At 42.7% G+C, this 24,968-nt stretch overlaps 1 protein-coding gene across 1 annotated transcript; it reads right to left on the bottom strand.

Annotated features, from left to right (window-relative positions):
* Positions 1-359: 359 nt before the first annotated feature.
* LOC120725789 lies at positions 360-18,502 on the bottom strand. The gene is made up of 2 exons (XM_040018831.1): positions 17,840-18,502; positions 360-2,629 (listed from the first exon to the last, which is right to left on the bottom strand). The coding sequence occupies exon 2, from the start codon at positions 2,625-2,627 to the stop codon at positions 924-926; it is 1,704 nt and encodes a 567-aa protein (XP_039874765.1). The 5' UTR covers positions 2,628-2,629; positions 17,840-18,502; the 3' UTR covers positions 360-923.
* Between the last annotated feature and the right edge of the window lie 6,466 nt (positions 18,503-24,968).

The following is a 24,968-nucleotide window of genomic DNA, read 5'->3' as shown; positions in this document are numbered from 1 at the left end:
GTGGAGTCACGGAAAGACCCCACCCAGCCTCCGTCAGCGTCTAGCTGGACAGTTAGACCTGCACTGATGCTGTGTTACTCCGCCTCCATTGTTAAAATGAGTTGGCTGCAACTTTGCTCACAAAGCACCGCGTCAACAGAAGGTTGGTGTTTTTGAAGTGTTTTAAGCTGTAACCTACAGCTGAATTAGGTGAACTGAACTTTTAAGGGTCACTTCACTCAAAATAAAAATCTGGATTTCCTTAGAAATTTCCACTCCCCCAGTCAGGAGGGACTACATTAAAAGTGTGCATTAGAATGAGTGATACGACACACTGACAGGATATAAGGTGAGTATTCAAATCAGAGACACAAGTATGACAGTGAAACAGAAGCTTTATTCAGGGCAGACACATTTCATTGGTTCTCAGATTGCTGTATGACGTCTTTCAGTTTGACAGATGAACACAAACTTTATCTTAATTTCATTCATGTGAGTTTAACACACAGATTTGGACTCTGAGAAATGCTTCACTGTTGTTCAGAGGTTCACACATCATCAGCTGCTGCTCAAAGAAACATGAACAGCAGAAAATCTCATGAAGTGAACGTGAGCTCGGACACTGACTTTGGTTGTTTGAAGGGAACAATGTTCAGAGGAGGTTCAAACCAATCAGAGCCCACTCTGGTGTTTTTCTAACCGCCTGTGTTTACATGAAATCAGCTTTAGTCTTAGTGACGGTGAGCACATCAGCCACAAACATGTGATCCGAACAGATTGAGGCACTGAGAATGGAGCAGTGGATTAAAGTGTTAGTCGCATTCAGAAATGTGGTTTTGGTTTCTTAGATACTTTGAGTCTGAGGAAAAAGATGATTTACCGAATGTTTCAGTGTCATTTTAGAGAAGAAGCTCATGTCACTTCATGAAGTCTGTTCTGCTGTTTCAGTTCTTGTTTCGCCTCCTCTTGTCTGTCACTGTTGGTTTATTTTTCTGTGTCCCTGCTTCTTTCTCTAATTCTATGGCATAATCATTTATGTCATTCTCACAGTGAAGCCCATAGTATGGATAATCACACTGGCAAATTCCAAGGAACATGTCTTTCATTTTCACACATTTTCCTCTGCCTTTTCTTTCCCCACAGTCCTGCTCGGCACACGGATCTTTTTCCATTATTTCTTCGTCACTTTTGATCAGAACAACAAACTTTCCATGCTTCACACCTGGAGATTTCTCACACTCCCCTGTGTAAATGTAAGGAGTCTGATCTGAAGGGTTTTCAGGAGCAGCATTGACTTCATCTTCATCATCAGCTTGGTCTTTAACGTTAGCTTTAGGGTTACCTTCCTTTTTCTTGATGCTTTGGTGAGCTTTTCTAGTATAGGCGTGGACTGCTGTGTAAGTCTGAGACATTGGAATTCCAGCCACCTTTTCCCCACATGTGCTGAGTGTCTCTGCCACCTTATAACACAAAACCTTCTTATTAATACACTTCTCAATGGCTTTGCTGACCTCCTGTACTTTGCTTTGAGTCCCTTTCACCTGTCTGGATACGGCCACAGTAATGCGCTCTGTTGACACATCCTGGAATCCTGTCAGCACGTGTTTGTTCAGGGTTTTAATTGTTTCATGGCTGGATTTTTTGGTTATAAATCCAACAACCATCCAGTCATACCTGTCATATGTCTTCTGCAGAAAATCCCAGACTTCCTGTGCCAAATCATCACGCTTTTTAGATTTATCAATAAGTGGTTTCACGTCCTGTTTAACATAAGTCATACTGCTATCAATGCATTGTTTTTGGATTTCAAACATTGCTGCCATTGCTTCATATACATTCTTCTTCATCTCATCATCTCTCGCTTCAGACTGTATGTTCTTCAGTCTGTAGTAGAATTGATTCATCATGTTGCCCTTGAAGATAAGTGTAAGAATGAGATAAGTATATTCTATGATTTCCTTCTCGTGACATTTAACATATTCAGCCAGTTCATCCCCGAGGTTATTAACGAAGCTCTTTCCTGTTTTTTTCAGCAACTCTCCCATTTCCCGAGGAGCTTTCTCATATTTTGAGTAGGCTTCTATAAAGCTTTTTTCATGTCTTTTCCTTTCATCCTGATCTTTAGCCCCAGCGAGACTGCCCAGCAGTGTTTTGTATTCAGTCCAGGCAACCCTAATTTTCATCTCTGGCTTAGAATAAGTTGCAGCTGCCCAGATGTTCCACTTTAGTTCCCGATGATGCTTCTCAAGCTTAAGATCGATTTTTTCAAATTCTTCCTTGATATCTTTCAGTAATGATTTGTCATTAACATGTTCGTCTATCACTATCGCTATTGTCATTAGTAAGGAAAATACAGCACCTACCACTGGCACAACACTAGCCACAGACGCAGCAGATTTAAGAATATCATGATCAGTGTTTTTTAACGCATTCCCAATGTCTTTGATTAATGTTAGACAAAGTACACCAATATTTTTGACGTTCTGCTTATTTTTTAGTGCACTTTTAAGTTTTTCATTGCCTTGTTTTAGTTTCTCCAGAAGGGGTTTATTGTGTTTGCTTTGGTCAGCAGACGGAGACGTGGTCACACTGGAGATGATGAAAAAGGCTGACATCATCAGCAGGAGCAGCGGACCAACAGATGCCATGTCTGAAAATACACAAGACCAAAACATCATACTTTTTAAATGTAGTCATTTTTTTTTTAAACTCAATTTTTATTATAATTTACAACATTGCAACTTGTACTTGTCAATGTTCACAAGTAGGACAGTTACAGGAACCGCAATGCAGAAATGTAGATTAAAATAAGAACTGCAATTAAGAAGCACAAAACAAAACTGGAAAGCAAAACAAAACCCAAGCAAACAAACAGACAGACAACAGCAAAAACAAAAAGAAAAGAAAAACAAAAACTTTATGTAATATTAAATAACATGTGACAAATCTAGCCATAAATGAACAAAACGAAACAGACCTATGCTAAATTATTGAAACAGTAAAGCATGTACGGGTCGCCAACGCTCAGTAAACAACTCTCTTTGAATCCGCAGAGCGTATGTTATTTCCTCCATCTGGTAAATTTCTCTTACTTTATCAAGCCACATATTATATGAAGGTGGGTCAAGATTCAGCCATTTAATAGTAATACACTTTAGTGCTGCTGTAAGCAAGATTCTTAAGAGATACTTTTTATCGTTTCCCGCAAAACCATTAGGTAATACTCCTAAAATGGCTAGCTGTTGGTCTTTCGTTAATGGTTGTTGGAAAACTGTATTGAGAACTTTAAATATGTCATTCCAGAATGAGCAGAGTTTTGGGCATGACCAGAATATATGTGAATGGGTTCCTAAATAAGTACCACAATTTCGCCAGCAGGTGTCAGGATTTGTAGGCTTCATTTTGGCCATTATCTCTGGGGTTCTAAAATATCGCGTGACCACCTTCCATTTAAATTCTCTCCACAGCCCAGAATTAGTCACAAGATGGGCTTTGCCGAACACCTCTTCCCAGGTGTCGTCTGAGATTTGAGTGCCAGTCTCAGCTTCCCGCCTTGCCTTAATATCCAAAGTTGCATTTGTATTGAAACTCATAAATGCGTTATAAAAATTACTGATTAATTTTGGGGAGGAATTACTTTGAAATATTTTTAGAAATATTCCCTCAATGGGTGAGGGCTCCAAAACTTGCCTCCATTCTTTATGTTTTGTCAAAAAGCTTCTTAGCTGCAGAAATCTAAAAAAGTCAAAAGAAGGAAGCCGAAACTGACCTCTCAACTGTTCAAATGAGCTCAGGTGCCCATTCCTCACAACATGACACAGTTTCTAAAGCCCGCTATTTGACCATGCTCTGAAGCCAGGGTCTTCCACAATAGGAGAAAAACCCTGCAGGGAGGAGAAGCTTGATAAAATTGAAATTTCTTTTGGAAGACCAAATGATTGCTTGATTCTACGCCAAATCTTCAGTGTGACCCTTGTCCATTCCCCCATACGCAAATTTTTAATTGAAATGTTAGAAAAAAGCAGGGATTCCAATGATCTTTCGCACATTGTCTTCTCAATGTTTAGCCACTGAGTTTCAGATAAATCCCGCACCCATACAGTCAGGGGTCTCATCTGAGCTGCCCAGAAATAATATTTCAGATTTGGAACAGCCAATCCCCTCTGCAGTTTTGACAGTTTTAATGTTTGGAACTTGATCCTTGGGCGTTTACCTTGCCATATAAATTTGGAAAAAAAGTTTATCTAAATTATCAAATGTAGAGTTGGGAATGTCAATAGGCAGCATTTGGAAAAGGTATAGAAGTCTTGGCAATACATTCATACGTATACTCTCGATCCGACCTAAGAAAGACAGAGGCAGGACTGTCCATCTCTCTAAATCTTTTTTTTATTTTTGCAACTATAACTTCATAATTTACTTTAAACAAGTCTGATAATGAGTGAGGAATCTGAATTCCTAAATACTTGATCCCTTCGTTTGGCCATTTAAAGCCACATCGCTCCTTGAATGTTTGTGAAATGTTTCCTCCTATATCCATTGCCAATGTTTTGTCAATATTAACTTTGTAACCAGAGAGGTGACCGTATGTACTAATAATTTCTTTTAAATGAGGTACACTGACTGCAGGATTTGAAATGTATAAAAGTACATCGTCTGCATAGATGGACAATTTATGCTGTTCTCCATTAATTGAAAGGCCCTGAATTTCATGTTCATCTCTAATCAACTGCGCCAGAGGCTCAATACTTATATCGAACAGCAGGGGCGACAGTGGGCATCCTTGTCTACACCCACGTTCCAGTGGAAATCTGGCTGATATAGATCCATTTACCCGTACAGCCGCCATTGGGTTGGAATAAAGAATCTGTATCCACTTAATTAAGTTTGGCCCAAATTTGAATCTTTCAAGTATATGGCCCAAGTACTGCCAGGAAACCCTGTCGAATGCTTTTTGCGCATCAAGAGACAGAATCATTGTTTCTTCTTGTTTGGTCTTGTACAAGGACATTAAGTTCAACAATCTACGAACATTGTCCCCATAGTGCCTTCCTGCAATGAACCCCGTTTGATCTGGATTTATAACCTGTGTAATAATTTTACTAACTCTTTTGGCTAAAATCGTGGTGAGAATGCGCAAATCAGTATTAAGTAATGAGATTGGCCTGTATGATTGACAATTTGTGGGGTCCTTGCCCTCTTTATGGATTACGACAATTGTAGCATCATTCCAGGATGGCGCCATAGTCCCAGACTCCAGAGCGCGGTGGTAAGCCTTCAGTAATAAGGGTGCGACTTTGTCCTTAAGTTTTTTATAGAATTTGTTAATAAAACCATCACGGCCAGGACTTTTTTTAGTTTTAAGGTTTGAAATCACCTGTAAAATTTCTTGTTCCTGAATTGGTTCGTCTAACTCCTTTGCTACAGATTCTGGCAGTGTTTTTAAATTGATCTTTTCTAAGAAATCAGATAGTGTATTGTCATCTTTACATATATCTGAATTTTTATATAATGACTCGAAAAAATTGGCAAAGCAACTTGCAATTTGATTTGGTAATTAGGGTTTGATCTGACTTCAACTTTTGGACCATATTACAAGTTTGCTGTTTCCTGAGTCTTATTGCCAGCAATCTACTAGCCCTGCTACCCTGTTCATAGTACTTTTGTTTAATGAATCTTAAATTGCTCTCAATTTTCTCGTTTAATAAACTATCAAGCTCACTACGTAACATTTTAAGATTGGAAAGCAAATTGGCTGTCTGTGCTTTTTTGTGTTGTTGCTCTAGGTATTTTATTTTGGCCTCCAATTCACGCCGCCTAGCCTCTTTTCTTTTTTTCCTGGCACTTGCAAATGATATTATGCGACCTCTAATGTATGCCTTGGCGCAATCCCAGAGAGTTAAAGGCGATATCTCCGGAGTTGTGTTCAACTCCAAGTAAGTATTTAGTTCAGTATGTATGAACTCACAAAACTGGCTATCATTTAGGAGTGAGGCATTTAATCGCCAAAGTTTTAGTCTTGGTGTCAATCCTAGGTCCCATGAAAGTGATAACGGTGCATGGTCAGATAGTGTAATTGGTAAGATTTCAATATTGTCAATTCTATGCTCTTCTGTTTTAGAAGTAAAAAAGAAATCTATCCTGGAGTAGGATGCATGTCTATGCGAGTAAAAAGTATAATCTCTGACTCTAGGAAACCTATTTCTCCAGACATCAATTAGTCCCAGTTCCATTGTTACATGTTTTAGAGCTTTGCTCATTTGCGATGCATGGCTTTTAGAACTTGGTTGTTTATCCAAATAAGGTGACAAGACACAATTAAAATCCCCTCCTAGCAATAACACACCAGAACACTTTTGAAGTACTAGATTAGAAATTGTATGTATGAAATTTGGCTCATCCTCATTAGGGGCATAGATATTGATGAGGGAAACCAGTACTCCATCAATAGAGCCGTTGACCACAATGTACCTTCCATGTGGGTCTCTATATGTAGTGAATGGGGTGAAGTTTATCTGTCTATGTACTAGGATAGCCACACCTCTTTTCCTGCCAGACTTGTGAGATGATTAAAACACTTGTTGTGCCCACGACCTTTTTAGCTTGTCATGCTCAATGTCAGATAAATGCGTCTCCTGCAAAAAAGCTATATGACAATTGAAACTTTTTAACTGGCCTAGATTTTTTTTCTTTTAATAGGGCTGTGGAGGCCATTGACATTATAGCTTATGACTTTAAGTAAATCTATCTTGACTGTTTAGGGTTACGTTTGAAAGATATCTGAGAGGCACAAATAATTTTGCACTCCATGATGACCCAAAGTTTTGCTTAGCATAGGACAATACAAAAAGAACCATCAAACCAACAAACCAGAAACTAATATATAAACTACATTGTACAAGTTTTTTTACCCACAAAAGATCCCCGGGAGAACAAGGGACCTGAACAGGGGTAACAACAGCAGGACAGAAAGTCAAAGGGACCCCGAGTGCAGCTAACTCAAGTTTAGATGTCTTCATATGGAATGATGAACTGAAGTTCGGGGAAAATTGCTGGGCGAGCAGTCTCAGAACCACTAATAAATCTCAGTGCTGTCTGCTAAAACACTATTGGAACTCAGGCCCTGCACAACGTAGTTACGACCAGGCACAGTGATGTAGCTTACTGACATAGAGAACTCTGAGTTACCTTCCACCTTGGGACAGAAGATAAGACAGTTATAGATCCCTCCCATCTGCTGGAGAGAGTATATTTTCCTTGACATAATTCATGGCTTTGGCAGCATCCACAAACTCCTTTTCAACGTTGTTGTAAGAGACACGGAATCTGGCAGGGTAGAGGATGCCAAAGCGGACTCCCGGTCTATCGTGGAGTATCTTCCTCACGTCAGTGAAAGCCGCCCTGGCTTTCGCCACGCTGGCCGTGTAGTCGGGGAATATGGCAATTGGGTTTCCTTTGAAGTGTAGTTTTCCTCTGCGCTCTCTCCTGAGGATGTCCGCCGCGTCTCCTTCGCTGTTTAATTTAGCAATGATAGGGCGTGGAATGTCCCCGGGTCTCCGTTGAGTCAGGCTACGATGAGATCTTTCCACGCGGACTTCTCTGTCAAGCTGAAACACCTCTTTGAGGAGCGCAGAGACCACCGCCGGTGAGCTGGAGCCCTGACTTTCAGTCACACCGATAATCCGGATGTTTCCCCTTCTCATACGTCCCTCAAGGTCTTCACATTTGTGTTTAAGGGCTTCCACCTCTTTTGTGAGGGTTAGGGTTCAATAGGTTTAAAGTGCTGACCACAGACAACTGTTTGTACTGTGAGGTGCTGCAGTAACAGGTAACCTTTAATAAAAAGCAAACGGGTCTGGAGTCGAGTGACTTGGTGTTTAAGTTTTGTTTATTCAGTGTTCTGGGATTTTCTTCTTCTTCTTTGGTGCAATCCTATAAATACAGTGTACCCCTTTTGCCTCTTCCCTTTTCTACAATTCCCCTGTGGGAGAGGTGGGTGTCATTTCTTTCCAACACCTTAAAACACATATAATGCATATTTAGCCACCTGGATGTTTCTGATTTCGATTTTACTTCAATTGTTGTCATTATTAAGCCTGTTTTTGTTAGATGTTATAAGTGTGTAGTATGTGTGTATCATAAATGTGTTTTAGGCGCCATAAATGCTAGCATATATATATATTCCTTGCTAGCTTGGAAGTTGTGGTGGGTTGAGCTAACCCTCTTCCCCACTGTTTGTATTTGGTTGTAGGAGCTGGAGTGGGCAAATTATTTACTTGGAGGGCTTTCTTTCTTTTACCTTTTTTTTATCAGGTATGTCGGATTTCATGTTGTTGTTTTTGTTTTATCTTATGTCAAATATGTTACGTGTAAATGCATACTTTATGTTTAATGTAAAAATAAATGCCGCCCTTTTCTACAATTCCTCTGGGGGGGAGGAGCTGGAGTGGGCAAATTATTTACTTGGAGGTCTTTCTTTCTTTTACTTTTTTTTATCAGACACAACGCAGAATCACACCGGTTACACTTGGTGCCGTGACCCGTCACATCGCCAATCCGCGATCTACTCCTCCTTCTGCTACCGCTGTTTTCCCGCCTCCTCTCTGCAGCTGTGTGCCAGGGTCCTGTGCCCTGCGCTTTGACTCACAGGTTTTTATATCGCATGTGTGGTCGATGCCCCGCAATTTGGCTTGCAGGCATCTCTGTCACGTGTGAACTTAAAGGGCAAATACGTAGGTGATCATTTCTGTCACTGTTTCATATTGTTGCCTCAAATTATACAGGCACAGATTGTAATTTATTTTTTTTCTATTGATATTGGCTTTTACAGCCTGTTTTAATTGAGAGGAGAAAACAAACTTTTTGTTTTATTTTCTATGGTGTTTTGATTCTTTGATGTTTTTTCCCCCCCACATTTCATTGTTTTGTGAAGTTTTGCATAATTGTGTGTGGGGGTTAGGCTCGTTTTTTTGCTGTTAACCCTTTAGAGCCGGTCGGAGCGTAACTATTTTTAAATCCCGGTAGCTCTGCAACCACATAAGCTAGCGCAATAATTTTTTTTGCATATGAAACCGGAGGAGTTGTACTTACATCTTATGCCATCAGCTTGTCCTAGGTCACGGTTTCCTTCCACATAAAGCTTTGCAAAAACTGCATAAAAAGCACTTGCAGGAACAAAAACAATATTCCAGAAACACGTTTTGCCGATCCGATCAGCTGTTCATAACACTTCCTACTTTGGAATAGACATCAGCGCGAACTTTTGCATGTCCGCCATTACCTGACGGAAACCGGAAGTGACGTCATTTTCGCGGAAATGTAGTCTTTTTTACCATCAGGGCCTCAGGGCTTATACTGGTGTTTTTAAGAGTTATGTTTGACTTTATGACTTTCTGTGTTGTTTCTGGGATGCTTAGGACTCATATTGCACTGCTGGAAATAGTTTATTTTGATGCAGATGCTGCTTTTTTGCAAATTTGCAGTATAATATTTATTTTCGTTTTTCCTGCATTGTATAAAAATTGGTGTATTTCAAAAATAAAACTATGAAGACACTCAAAATAAATTTCCTGTGGTAGGAAACTATTTTGTGCAACTTTTTTGTATTTACAGTTTTGAGGGATAAGCCTCTTAAATTAAATCTTAAAGTTTTTTGCAGTTTATTGCACTTTTTTTGCAATTTATGTAATTACTATGCACTTAATGCAGACATATTATTAAAATCTGGGCTATAATTGTTGCATTGATGTATAGCAACTTGAAATGCTCCCAAAAATGGCACCACACCATGTAAAAATATAATATAAGCTCTGGCGGACTTGGTTCTATGGTAGGTCTTAAAGGGTTAAACAGTGATATCTCACTTGGGCCAACATGTTAGGTGAGGAAACTGCGGATAGCGCTATGCCTGATCTGTTCTCTGCGGGGAGTAATATGACCTTTGGTTTGGGGAGGAGGTCATCAGATTGCTCCAAAGTGTTTTGGGAGGGGTAGGCCAGTAGTCCCTGGTATTGGTGCCCACACTGGAGACCAGTCAGTGATGCACTCACCATAAATGCCAGCAGCTAGCTCCACACCAGCTGCTTGCGAACGCCAAACACACACCCAGGCTGTCACTAGTGACATCTTGAGCAGCTTGATTACTGACTTAGCAAAGCAAATTGGGGAAAATATCACGTCCTCTCTTAACTCTATGCACCAGCCAGCCCCCACCCAGCCACAGTCACCCCAGAATGTGCCCTCGAGCTGCAATGACCAGTCCCAGCTGAAGGTTGTTGTTCAGTCAGACACCAAAGCTCCACTATACTTCAAGGGTGACAACACAGATCTATTTCCCATCGGTGAATGGGAGGACATGATGAGATGTTATCTGCACAGAATCAGCTGTGACACAGATGAAGAAATGTTTGCCATATTAATGTCTAGACTAACTGGCAAAGCCAGAGATGTGGTCAAGGTGTCACTTCGTTGCCGCCCTGAGTTGAATCGGAATGATCTTATTACTGCTGTGTTTGACATACTGAGGTGTAACTTCAGCGACTTGACATATTCCAGCCTGCCCATGAAAGACTTCTACAGTACTGTGCCACATCCAGGTGAGAACGCCATGGATTACTGGATCCGGTTGAACAAGTCTATTGATGCTGCTGATGAGTGTCTCTGCAGGCGCGGCAAGCTGGTAGAGGACCTCAGTAGTGAGGTTGTTTCGATGTTCATTAATCACTGTCCTGAGCACAGTCTTGCGTTGTCTTTTCAACTGAAGGCTCCTGAGGAGTGGACTGCAGCTGAGGTTCAGAGCCGTCTGGACAACTGTGTGAGGAAAATGAGACAGTCTAGTGTTTTGTCTCATAATACAGCAAGTCTGTCCATCCCACATCAGAGCCCTGTTGCTGTTAACAGCCAGCCCCACTCCAGCGGTGATCAAGCAGTCCCAGTAACAGATGAGCCAGCCTCGTACCCTATGCCCTCTGTTCCCTCTGCAGCCACATGTCAGCCTCTCTCTTCTGATGGCATGGTAAGTGTGCAGCAGCCCTCTGCTTGTCCTCCTTTGACTCTACATGTCATGCCCCCATCTTTGCCAGTTTCCAGCCCTCCTCCAGCTGAGCCAGGTGTTCAACAGATGGTAGCACTGTTTGACAAGGTTCTGTCCATGTGTACTGCATCACTAGACACTGGTCCTAGGTGCCCACAACCCACAGGTCATTCCCATGGGCACCGCAGTGCTCATCGTGTTTCGTGCAGAGTGTGTGGCTCACATGAACACACAACCCATGTGCATTGTAGGCTGTTCAAGCTATGCCACAGCTGCTTTGACCCTGGACACATGAGGCGTGAATGCCCACAGTTGTGCCAGAAACCAAGCATTTCAGTCCCTCCTCCCACCAGTGCTGCTTTAAACTAGCCAGCCCATGTAACGAGAGGGGTAGCATGGGCAGTGTTGATGAAACCCTCACAAATGCAACAGACCCAGAAGCCATATATGTTAACTGCTGTAGTAGCCTCTCTGATGAGAAGACTGTTATTATGGGTTCACAAAGAGTTGGCAGGGCTAGTGAGTTGTTTTACACTCCAGTATCGGTCAGTGGCCGGTGTTCCCTGACAGGCATGCTTGATTCAGGAAGTATGTCATGCACACTAAGTGAAGAGGCTGATAGCAAGCTAAGAGCCGCTGGTGTTTCTCTGATTCCGCAGCATGCCCCTGAAAATGTGGTGCTGGTTGGTTGCGGTGGCCTTCTCACACAACCGAAATGCATCTATGATTTGGACATTGAAGTATATGGGACTAGGTTTCTTGTGCCAACATTTGTGGTTCCTGGGCAAAAAGATGAGCTCATGGTGGGGAGCAATGTGATCCGGCCCATCATTCAGAAGATGAAGGCTGATACAAAGTACTGGGAGCTTATTAACTCCAATTACACTGGCACTGATTGTGAAGACTTCCTGCAGTTGCTGAGCTGTATCTCACGGTGGTCTGCTCCTGGGTTGCCAGATAAAGTAGGTACAGTCAGGTTGCGGAAGAGTGTCACTCTCCTGCCACAAAAAGAATATGTAGTTTGGGGAAAACTGCCACCTTCTGCCTTTGTGTCTCCAGGAAGTACTGTCGTTGTGGAACCCACGTCAGCCCGTTCCACTCCAAAGAACATAATGGTGGGGCGCATTATAACACCCATGTGGGGAGATCGTTGGGTCCCTATGAAAGTCCTTAACCCAACAGAGAGCCCCGTGACACTTCATCGCAATGCTAAGATTGCGGATGTCTTTCCTTGTATTGCTGTGGAGGACCTGCCCATCACTCAAGGTCTCTGCGATACTCTGACTGACCAGCATACCAGTTTCCCCCCCTCATCAGACTCTGTGCCTGACTCTGCACAGCTACTCAAAGACGCTGGGTTTGCTGATATTGACATTGAGGGCTGTGAAGTGTCAGATGGGTGGAAGAGGAAATTGGTGGAGCTTGTGTTGACTTACCAAGATGTGTTCTCTAGAGACAAACTGGACTGTGGTGAGGTGAAAGACTTTGTCCATCGTATCCACCTCACTGACGACCGCCCTTTCAGGCTTCCCTATCGCAGAGTACCCCCGGCTCACTATCATAAGTTGAGAGAGGTGCTGTCAGACATGGAGATGAAAGGCATCATCAGTAAGTCCACCAGCAAATACGCCTCGCCACTGGTAATGGTTTGGAAGAAGTCAGGTGACTTGAGGATATGCACTGACTTCCGCTGGCTCAATGCCAAAACCGTTAAGGATGCTCACCCACTGCCCCATCAGGCTGACTGTCTTGCTGCCCTTGGTGGGAATGCTTTCTTCAGCACCATGGACCTCACATCCGGGTTCTACAACGTTCCCCTCCATGAGTCTGACAGACGGTACACGGCTTTCACTACACCTCTTGGCCTGTATGAGTACAACAGACTTCCCCAGGGTCTATGCAACAGCCCAGCATCTTTCATGCGGATGATGCTCAGCATCTTTGGTGACTTGAACTTTTCCAGCCTCCTGTGTTATCTTGATGACCTGCTGGTGTTTGCACCTTCAGAAGAGGAGGCCCTAAAACGTCTTGAGATTGTTTTCTCTCGCCTGAGGACCAGAAATCTGAAGCTGGCACAGAAAAAATGTCACTTTTTTCTCAGACGCTCTGTGAGGTTTTTGGGTCATGTCGTGGATGCTGGTGGTGTCTTGGTTGATCAGGATAAAGTGAGGGTTATCGCCAATTTTCAGAAGACTGACCTTATGGATGGTGACGGTTGCACCCCTTCTCAGAGGAAAGTGAGATCCTTCCTTGGCATGGTGATGGTCATGGTGAAAACCATGGTGGTTTTCTATTGATACAGTCTTAGTTCAAGCAGTAGGATCAAAGCCATTCCTTTGATCCTGACCACCTCTCCAACCACTTCTATTTGCCCAGGGAGGTAAGTTCGATCTTGTTGGTCGCTACTTATATACCTCCATCTAGCAACAACAGCGATAGAAATGCGGCGCTGAACGAACTGTATCAGGCCATCAGTGAGCAACAAACAGCACACCCAGACGGTTTCATCATCCTCGCAGGAGACTTTAATCATGCTGATCTTAAAACTGTTCTCCCAAAGTTTCATCAGCATGTACATTTTCCAACAAGGGGAGACAACATATTGGACTTGGTCCAATACACACAGGAAAATGGAGCATACAAAGCCATCCCCCTCCCCCATATCGGCACCTCTGATCACCTCACTGTTATGCTAATGCCAGCATACAGACAGAGAGTGAAGGTCATCAAACCTGTTATGAAAGAGGTAAGAGTGTGGCCACAGAAGGCCACCTCTGCTCTTCAAGTCTGCTTTGGGTCAACTGATTGGGAGATATTCAAGGAAGCAGCCACCTACAATAACATCATAGACATCGAGGAGTACACAGACACGGTGAGCTCATACATCACCAAATGCATTGATGATGTAACACAAGTGAAAAGTATCACAACTCGAGCCAACCGGAAGCCATGGCTAACAGCAGATGTCCACCTGCTGCTGAAGGCCAGAGACAAGGCCTTCAGAGCTGGGGATGAAATAGGCCTGAGAACAGCGAGAGCCAACCTGTCCCGTGGCATCAGGAAAGCGAAACAGGACTACACACACAAGATAACCTCCCACTTCAATGACAGCAAGGACGCACGGAGCCTATGGCAAGGCATCCAGGCTATTACAGACTACAAGCCTGCAGCGCGTAGCTGTGAGAGCGACACCACTCTGCTCAACAACCTGAACAGCTTCTTTGCACGATTTGAAGCACAGAACAACACACGCCCACAGAAAACACCACCACCTCCACACGACCAGCCTCTGTGCCTGTCTGCTGCCGGTGTGAAGAGGACACTCATCACCATCAACGCCCGGAAAGCAGCGGGTCCAGATAACATCCCTGGTAGAGTGCTGAAAGACTGCGCAGAGGAGCTGAAGAATTCTTCACAGACATCTTTAACACCTCCCTGAGACAAGCCACTGTCCCATCATGCTTCAAGACTGCCACCATCATACCTGTGCCAAAGAAAGCATCCCCAGCCTGTTTCAATGACTACCGCCCCGTGGCACTGACACCCATTATAATGAAGTGCTTTGAACGACTAGCCATGTCACACATCAAATCCACCCTACTTCCCACCCTGGACCCATACCAGTTCGCATACAGAGCGAAACGATCCACAGAGGATGCAATCTGCTCTGCCCTCCACCCAGCCCTAACTCATCTGGACAAGAAAGACTCATATGTGAGAATGCTGTTCATAGACTTTAGCTCAGCATTCAACACCATAATACCACAACAACTCATCTGTAAACTGGACAGACTGGGCCTCAGCACCTCCCTCTGCAACTGGCTGCTGGATTTCCTCAGCCAGAGGCCTCAAGCGGTGCGTGTGGGCAACAAGGTCTCAAACAGCATCACCCTGAGCACGGGGGCTCCACAAGGCTGTGTGCTCAGTCCTCTGCTCTTCACCCTGCTGACACATGACTGCACACCAACCTACAGCTCCAACCACTTTGTGAAGTTTGCGGACGACACAACACTGGTGGGGCTCATCACCAAGAGCGATGAGACCCACTACAGGAAAGAGGTTGAGCTCCTGACCATGTGGTGCAGAGACAACAACCTCCTGCTAAATGTTAGTAAGGCCAAGGAGATTATTGTCAACTTCCAGAGAGGCCACACCTGTCACCCCCCATTGACCATCGACGGCGCTGCGGTGGAGAGGGTGAGCAGCACCAAGTTGCTGGGGGTGCACATCAGTGAGGACCTCTCTTGGACCACCAACACTGCATCACTGGCCAAGAAAGCACAACAGCGCCTCTACTTCCTGCGCAAACTCAAGCGGGCAAGTGCTCCACCACCCATCCTGACTACATTCTACAGAGGAACTATTGAAAGTATCCTCTCCAGCTGCATCACTGTGTGGGGCGGTAGCTGCACTGACTATAACAGGAAAGCTCTACCTCTGAGAACAGCTGAGAGGATAGTTGGTGTACCACTCCCCTCCCTGCAAGACATTTACACCACTCGCCTCACCCGCAAAGCCATCACAATTGTCAACGATGCACCCCACCCCGTGCACTGTCTGTTCAGCCTCCTGCCCTCTGGAAAGAGATACAGAAGTCTCCGCTCCCGCACTACCAGGCTCACCAACAGCTTCATCCACCAGGCTGTGAGACTGCTGAACTCTCTTCCCTCCTGGCTCCCAGCCAGCAGAATCACCAGATTGGCAGAAGTGTAGGAAGACAGACTGGACTCTACCCCTCCCACCCCCCATCCACGCACACTCTCCAACAAGAAACACTCTCTGAACCAAGAACTGGAAAACATTCCTGACTGGAAACAACTACCTCTGCATTGCAATTGCACACACCTGCTGCTATATATTTTTAGTATTTCTTTTAGCACTATTTATATTATTATATTACCATTACTGCTGCGAACACTTTATTTTATTTATTTATTTATGTTTAGGTCTTGTCTATTTTTGTTGTGCATCTGCACTTTATTGTTTGTCAATGTCTACGCATGGGACAGTGTGAAACGTAATTTCAATTCCTATGTATGGCAAGTACATTTAAAGAAATTGACAAATAAAGTTTTCTATTCTATTCTATTCTATCTGAAAGATCTGCTTCTTTTGATGTAAGCTTCCTGTGTTTACGACCCTTTGGTCAGCAGGTGGTCTGACACACACACACACACACACACACACACGCACACACACACACACACACACACACACACACACACACACACACACACACACACACACACACAGACGAGGCCTCCCTTGCGCAAGTGTTTGATCGATCGACTGTCTTGTTTTCTTCATGATGAATAAGTCTCTAGAATTAGCGGGGCTTGTGGAAACACAGACCCAACAGTAATAATATTCAACATTGCTTTCAATACATTTTTCAAAAAAATGCCTCTCTGTGCAAAATGGGTTTAAAAACATGAACAGCTGTGGGATGCTGTTTGTCGGTGATTTGAACAAAGGGAACAAATCGTGGCAGGATCAGCCTGATATTATTTGTATCTCCTGTAACTTTACTGTATAAAGAGCTAACATCTCCAAAATGTCAGGAGTAGTTAGTCATTACAACAAGTGTTTGTGAACTAAAAATCAACAATGTGGGATACTGTTTGTCCGTGATTTGAAGAGCCCAGCGCTGCTCCTGATGAAGGGAAAACCAGTTCTGCAGGGCAGACCTACCTCGGCACTTGTGCAGGTGAAGCCAAAGGGAAGATTTGCTTCACCATATTTTCTAGTTTTTGGCTTAGAATGAAGTTGGTTTGGAAACACATTCAGCGATGCTTAATCTCCTGCTTTGCATTTCTGTGGGCACCCCGTGATAGCAACGTCAAAGCGTTTTGTCTCCCCCCCTGCAATGGCTGTGCACCCCCCCCCCCCGGGGGCGGGCCCCACACTTTGGGAAGGTCTGGTCTAATTGATCCCAGCTGTGTTTCACTCGTGTTTCCTATTCCCTCATTACTCCTTGTATATTTAAGCCCAGTGTTTTCCTCATCATACCTTCTCATGTGTATAAGTCTCGCTGCGTTTTTAGTTTCAAGTGTTAGCACCTCATTTCTAGTTTCCTGGTGTTTGAGTTTTCATTTCTCAGTGTTTTTGTTTCTAGTTTCCATTTTTCTAGGTTTGTTTTTGTGAGCTTATGTTTTGTAAAATTTTTCACAGCAATAAAGCTGCTGCCTTAAGTTCATCTTTTGTGTTCGAGTTCTGCATTTGGATCTACCTCCTGCCTGCCTGCCACAGCCCCAGGAATACTAGCAACCACTGTTGTGGAAGCTAATGGGGTTCCTTATAAATAAACAAATAAACATCTGGGTATGCCATTATAAGCGTTCTGAATTAGGCATAAAATCATCTATTTCCCCTCAAAAAATAAAATAAAATGAACTTAGAAATAAATAAAATGAATAAGGATCAGACATAAAATTAACTATTTTTGCTGTCTGTCCATGTTTAGAAATATGTATTAATTTATCACAGCTGGTTGAATAAAGCTATTCATCGTCATTGTCAGCTAATATAATGTGTTCATTGTCTATTTTTAATAGATAGGATGCAGTCAACAAACTTTTAAAATAGTGTTATGTAAAAAAAAGAAAAGACTGAGAAGTTTTAATTTTTAAAACTAGCATCTGAAAACGCAACATTTCTGATTAATGGATGAACTGCTACATTTCCTGAGCTACAGCGACCTCATTAGAGTAATCTTTAGCATCCACTATTCTCAGTCCTTTATGCTTACGCTGACCTTTTCTACTCAAAAAGGCACATTTCAATTTTGTAAAGTAAATTTGTAAATTGTTTTGAACAGAAAATGCAGACCTGAATGAGGTTTGGACAGGTGAAGATCCTGACGCTGGGTTCAGAGAGAGGAGCTGTCAGATTGGATCGTTGTTTTCTGGACGTGATGATGGAGTCCGAGGCAGCGGTCTGGATGCTCGTGTGTGTCAGAGAGAAGCAGACATTTTTATAAGACCCTGGAAAGCCACACCTCTGCTGCGATATTCATCCATATTTACTTTGCAGGAACATCAGAGAGTTTCACCTTTGGAGTCCAGGTGAGGGAGGGCTGATACCTTTGCATGGTGTCTTTGTGTGGATTCTCTTGTCCTCCTCCAACTCTAAAGATGTGCAGGTGCATTGGTGACTCTGAACTGGTTTTAGTGTGGACTAAAAAAGGTTCCTAAAACTCTGAATGCACAAACCATCAGCCCTGCTGTGTGCTTTCAGCTGAGGGAATAATCTCTGTGTGTGTGTGTGTGTGTGTGTGTGTGCATGTTTAAGTAGGTAAATGTGACAGAGTCTCCTACACTAACAGCTGCTGTGGCTCTGATGAAGCTTCTGGGGGTGTCACTTTCAGAAATTTGAATCCTGGGAGAAATTGGACTAAAGTTCTGCAGAATGACTACAAATAATAATTCTGGCCTGTAATGTAATACTACTGCAACTTGTACCACTACAGAGTAGAGTATTTATACAGTGAGAATAATCAGATTACAATAAAGACGGGAATGTAAAAAGAATATGTTACACACTGCGATATGCACAGAGCTCTGTGCTCATAGCACTTTGTCTTTCTCACCCTCTTTTTTTTAATGTTTTATTTTAAAGTTTTATAATTATGACAATCATCCACATATAAAACAAAAAACAACAACAACACAAAAAAACAAACAAACAAACAACAAACATAATACACACTGGCAATAACATGTTGGCACAGTGAAACCCTCAGATCTGCCCGGTCTGGGGGAGCTCCCCTCCACCTCTTTTCAGGTCCCATGTCATCAGGTTTTGCTACTGTCCATGCAGCTCTTACAGTCCACCCCTGGTGATATTTCGGAAGGGTATTTCCAGTCTATTTTATGAGCTGTCTTCTGAAAACAGTGGTCATGGCCTTAGCGGCTTTCCTTCTACCAGTGGTTGCGTGAAAATACTTAGCTAAGCTCTGGTTATATAACCCACCACCCCTCATCCCACATTACCACCTTCAACAAACCTCTCCCACTTCTTCCAGTTTTTATAAAATTGGTCCATTTTGAGGTTCAAAAAAGATGTAAGTTTTTCCATTCTATAAATTTCCTCCATTATTCCTATCCAATCTTTCTTTGTTGGGGCCTCTTTCTCCAGCCACCTCCTGGTAAGCGCTTTTTTTGCCCGCTCCCAACAGGATGTTTATCAGATATTTGTCCCTTAAGGAGACTGTTGATGGGATATTGCCCAGATACACAGTACAGAAATCCAAATTTAATTTGACACCAGTCACCAAGTAAATCACCAAGTAAATTGATTCGACCATTTCACTCCAATATGGTTGGATTATTGGGCATTTCCAAAATATATGAAAATGATCTGCCATGTTTTCCCCACAGTTTCTCCAGCAGCATAAATCTGTCAGTTGACCTTTTTGTTTGTATTTTATTTTGGGGGTTATAAAAAACCTAATAAACTTGTTCCATGTGAATTCCCTCCAATAACCTGAACTAGTGGTTTCCATCTGCGTTCCACATATATTTAACCAACTGTCCTCTGATATGTTGATTTTAGCCTCGATAAAAAAGTAATCTAACCTGGAGTGTACTTTATGGGGGTATGAGAAAAACGTATAGCCCCTTTCCTTGTGATGTAACTCCCTCCAAACATCTATAATATTTCCTTCTACAAGAAGCTTTTTAACTGTTTTGGTCTCTCGAGTCGTCCTTTTAGTTTTGTTGTTGGAATCTAAGTGGGGCTGTAGTTGTATATTCCAATCCCCACCACAGATGAGGGTTCCCTTGGTGTGTTCCGCGATCAGATTAAATAATTTCTTAATAAATTCCTGATCATTGCCTGGCGGCCTGTAAATATTTAACAGAGTCACTGGTTTATGATCAATTTGACCCACTACCATAAATTATTCGTCCTTTTCTATCCCCTATAGATAAAATTAAAATACATTTATTTTCTTGGAAATCAGTATTGTAACCCCCCTTGCACACTTCTGTCTACATGATGAATAGTATAAGTGTTTGAACCCCAAGAGTTTTAACTGCTCATGTTCCGTATTGTTTAAATGGGTCTCCTGCCAAAATACTATATCATGCCTTTCCCTTCTCATTTTCGTTGCTATCTTTTTCCTCTTAATGGGGTTTTGAAGACTGTTAACATTCAATGATATTATCCTATACTCAGAAACGGCCCTAACCAATCTGGCGCCCTAGGCAAGATTTTAGGTGGCGCCCCCCTACATCAGCAGTGTAGTGTAATGTTGTAACAAATAATATTTCTATTAAATAAGCTTTACTTTGCATTTTAATTAACGTGGGATTATTTTTTGTATTTAGAAATAATAGTACCAACTTTTTTTTCTTTTTTTTTTTCTTTTTTTTTTCAACATTTGTGGCACTGGCGTGGCGCCCCCTGATGGATGGCGCCCTTAGCATTTGCCTATACGGCCTATGCCACGGGCCGGCCCTGCCTATACTCCTGGAATGACATGGTTTCTTCCTAAAATGCCATCTATGAGATAAACCCTCCCCGCCCCGAGCGATCAGTCCTGAAAAAAACAACCTGTGCCTAACTTCTACATCAGAGTCTTTTTCACCCCCACAGCTGGATGTGTCACTGATTTCAGAGCCGATTCCTGTCTCGAAATGACCTTTGACCTATTGATGGTCCTGAATCAGTTTGTGACTGGCTGAATTAAACATGGAGGTCAAACTGAGTAAAGAGCAAAAGGACACGTCTGCTGAGTGAAGATGGAACAAAGGCCAGTTGTGATAACAGAACATCCTGCTGGTGTATTTTAATAAAATCTACACTCGACAGCTGCAGCTTTGTCTTCATGTTTGAGCAGACAATCATATCTGATCTACAACAACTGCTGTGAGCCTGTGAGTATGACATAAGCGTGTCAGCGAGAGTTTTACTGTTTTACATAAGGATAAGGATAAGCTTTTTTTGTCCATTGCAGTTACCTGCACCTGAGATGACAGACCTAGATGACCATACATACAATATGCAAACTTACACTGGGGAGACAAGTCAGGCTCAACAAGTGAGTCATCATGAGGAGAAAGGACAAAAAACTCCATAGCACATAAGGAGCACAGATATCATCACACTATACGCGATGGAGGTATGTGGTGTGTGGTGTGTTCTGTGATGGAGCTGCAGGTTTGGTGGTGGTGATGTGTACGGCTGCCAGCGGGAGAGCTGCAGCTGTTGAATGTACTGTTACAGCAACCGTGTGATTATTGTAAGAATAAATTAAGCTGCAAAGCACGAAAATGCCATCGGGTCTGCCGTGGTGGCGATCTTTTTTTTTTTTTGAAAAAAGTCTTAAGTGCACGCAAACCAGTAAACAAATTAAAACAAACACTGTTGATAAACTATAATACAAAAATTACAATTAAAATTCTCAACAACAAAAACAACTAGTAAAAATATAAATATAATTAATATGTAAACAACTTAACAACCCCCAAAGTGTCTAAGTCATGTGACGTGACAGCGCAACACCGAAATATAAGAGGAAGGAAGAGGAGGACACAGGAGCGGCGAGGTCACAGGAGCGGCGAGGACACAGGAGAGGCGAGGACACAGGAGCGGCGAGTCCAGCGACCTGGCTGTTTCGTCTTTGCCGAAAGCACAGCGCTGTAAACAAGCAAAACTCAAAGTAAAGAATCTATCTCACCAGGCTAGTATTGATCTGATACCGATGTCGACTTGGTATCGATACTATCGATACTTGGATCGATCCGCCCACCACTAGCTGACGTCACTGCTGTCTAAAAGAATGAAAGACCAAGGTTAATATTACTTTAATTATCCATAAAATCATCACATTCTCTGTAAGATTAAGGTGGACTATTGAACGGCGTATATTTTACAGTAAAGGCTTTAAAACCAAGTTAATGATAAAAGTACAAACATCACTAATGTCACATAACTTTGCCGATATGTGGCCAACAGTAATGTTCTTCGTTATTGAACATTTGCACATAAATAAGTGACATCATATTCAGTACTTACTCTTGAAAGTTTACTCTTCGGCTGCCCCTCTTCAGCCGTCTGCCGTTTTTTGGCAAAATTATCCACACCCACCACGAAAAGGGGACTGGAAAGTTCCAAGTCTAAGATAGCGCCTGAGAATGATATCGAGGAGAGTGCTACACCCAGCAACGTGCTAATGGATAGCTTCCATAACTACGCAGCTACTACGGTGGCACTCACGTTAGCCAAAGAAGAAATGGATGAGTTCCCACGTCTCCCTGTTACACCTCTTAAATCACCAGCTCCGAAGAAGATGATGTACGAACGCAGTAGTTGATGTAATTTCCAGTTTATCTGCACTAATAAACACCAGGTCTGATAACATAGAGAGCATGGTGAGAGAGAACTCAAACATGGTGGGAAAGAATACGCTCAAGATTGAGGGTCTCAAAAAAGACGATTGATTTTGTGTGCGCGGAAATGAAAGACATGAAAGGGGAAGTTTGCGACCTGGAAATAAAAGTAACTAAAGAGGAAGGCCGGGTGGACAACTGCCAACAGAGAATATCTGAGTTGGAAAGATATTCCAGGAGGTGGAATCTCAGACTACATGGAGTCAAGGAGGCTGAGAAAGAAGACGTAAGGGGAAAGGTGATAGAGATGTGCCAGTTTTTATGTTCTTCATTATTAAACATCAGAATCAATCAGAATCAGAATACTTTATTAATTCCGAGGGAAATTAATTAAAGGAACATGTCATGGTCCTGGGTTGGTGACCCAGTGTTTTGAGTTTTGTATCATTATTGAATTTTGATTTTGTCATAGTTTATCTTTTCTAGTCTTTTGGTTTCAGTCTCTGTGTTCTCTGGTCTGCTGTATTCCCTAGTCCTGTCCGTGTCTGTTATGTTTCCTGTCTTACTTTGAAAGTCTGTGTCCAATGTCAGCGTATTGAGTTTCGCTTCCCCTAGGTCTTGTCATGGCAGATTACTTCCAGCTGTGCCCTTCTTCTGTGTCTCATTTCCCTCGTTATCCCTCAGTGTATTTAAGCCCTGTGTTTCTCTTTGTCAGTGTTGCGTCGTCTGTGTTCCACGCCCTATGTCATGTCAGGTTTCAAGTCTCTGTGCAGGTCATGACTCGTGTTGCTTATTCTTATGTTTCATAGTTCCTTCATGTTCTGGCACAGTCGTGTTCATAGTCTCACTGTTCTTAGTTTCTTCCCAGTTTAGGTTCCTGTTTAGTTGTTGTCCCTGTTCAGCTCTCGTTTAGTTTAGTTCATTTACTCCAGCCTCAAATAAAGGATCGCCTTTTGTCTAAAGTAAATTTTTGTCTGCTCATCTGGGTCCTCCATGCACTCTCCACACGGTCTGCCCCACTCGCTGTGACAAAACATTTGCACATACAAAAGTGACTTAATATTCCAAACGGACTTTAACGTGTGTTTGAACGAGCTGACGGTTCACTCGTTAAGCTGAAAGAAAGATGCTTCAATCACAGGAGTCACACATGTGTCCACTGCACCATCTGGGTACTCTTCTTGTTTCGTAATAACACAAACACTAAATCATCCTTCTTTTGTGCTGTTGTGTAGCAGTGTGTACACCTGAGACTGTCACCTGTCTGTCTGTCCTGCTCTCTCTCTCTTTTTCTTTCTCTCTGATTGTGTAATAAAAGTATGAACATGTATTTATAAGTTACACTTGTGTTTGAATCCTGCAGCTTATAGGGATGGGTTTCGAAAACCGGTTCTTGTTGAGAACTGGTTCCCACTGTTTCAATTCCTTGGAATTGTTTGCCATTTTTGCAAACAATTTCCTTATTGATTCCAGTCGCCCTGAATGACGTCACCACGTTGCGGAGCGTCATTTACCTGGCAGGAAACACGGCGCCTAAGCGGCTGAAACGCTCAAAAGTTTGGTTATACTTTACGAGAACGGATGACAACAGGACAACTTGCAATACTTGCAAAGTAGATATTTCATTTAAGGGAGGAAACACTACGAATATGCAAAAGAATTTGCTCACAAAACACGCGATGACCTTAAATGAATGTCGTGTTTTTAATTCCGCTCCGGACTCGTGAATCTCAACCCAACAGCAGCGGTAACGTTTGCACATCCTCTCCCGTTAATGCGGCAGGTAAATAATCAACTAACAGCGAATATTATGTTAGCGCGATCTGCCTTATTACAAAACCTGGTATTACTGTGCATTTAGGTGACCATGATAAAAGAGACAGACAGACAGTCTGGCTCAGATGCTGGCAGTTCTCGCTGCAGTCTGCCGGTAGCGTCTCCTTTCAGGCCAGGATAGACGAATGTCACCGAGCAGTGACTAAGTTTGTGGTCAAAGGCTTGCACCCATTTGGCACAGCAGATGCCCCCGATTTTCGGTAAGTGAATGTGTTTAATTGTAGGCAGGGACATTACTGGATATTCTTGTGTTATTGCTACAGAAGAATATTTATTTTATTATTTTACATTTACAACTTTTTTTTCCTGGGGACCCTGTGACACCCCATTGAAGAGCCATGGGCTGGATCTCTTAAGATCTCACTGTTGGGTTTGTAAGGCCATGTTACTCCTAAATTTCTATCTTGTTCAAAGAGAAGATATAAAACAAAGTTCTAAGCTAATCGACCTTATTGTTCTCCTTTTTTTTTAAAAAAAGAATCGAATCGTTAAACAGAATCGAAACTGGAATCGGAATCGTGAAAATCTTATCAATACCCATCCCTAGCAGGTTATCACACATTTGATTTCCATGTGTGACAACTGCAAGTGTCCAGAGTGAGGACAGACTGAGGGACCCACTGCTGCACATCATCTGTGAGGCTTTGCACCCCTGATGATCCACCAGGACGAACTCAGCAGTGTGTGAGGAAGAGGAGGAGGAAGAGCCAGCAGCAGCTGACAGATGGAGAGAATAGACAGACTGTTCCCTGTTTGTGAAGGACTGCTAGAAAAGTTTAACATAACTA

This window comes from Simochromis diagramma, unplaced genomic scaffold (assembly GCF_900408965.1).
Source record: "Simochromis diagramma unplaced genomic scaffold, fSimDia1.1 OVJJ01000725.1, whole genome shotgun sequence".
Taxonomy (NCBI): Eukaryota; Metazoa; Chordata; class Actinopteri; order Cichliformes; family Cichlidae; genus Simochromis; species Simochromis diagramma.
Note: the sequence above shows the minus strand (reverse complement) of the source record. Positions and strands in the feature narration are given on the sequence as shown.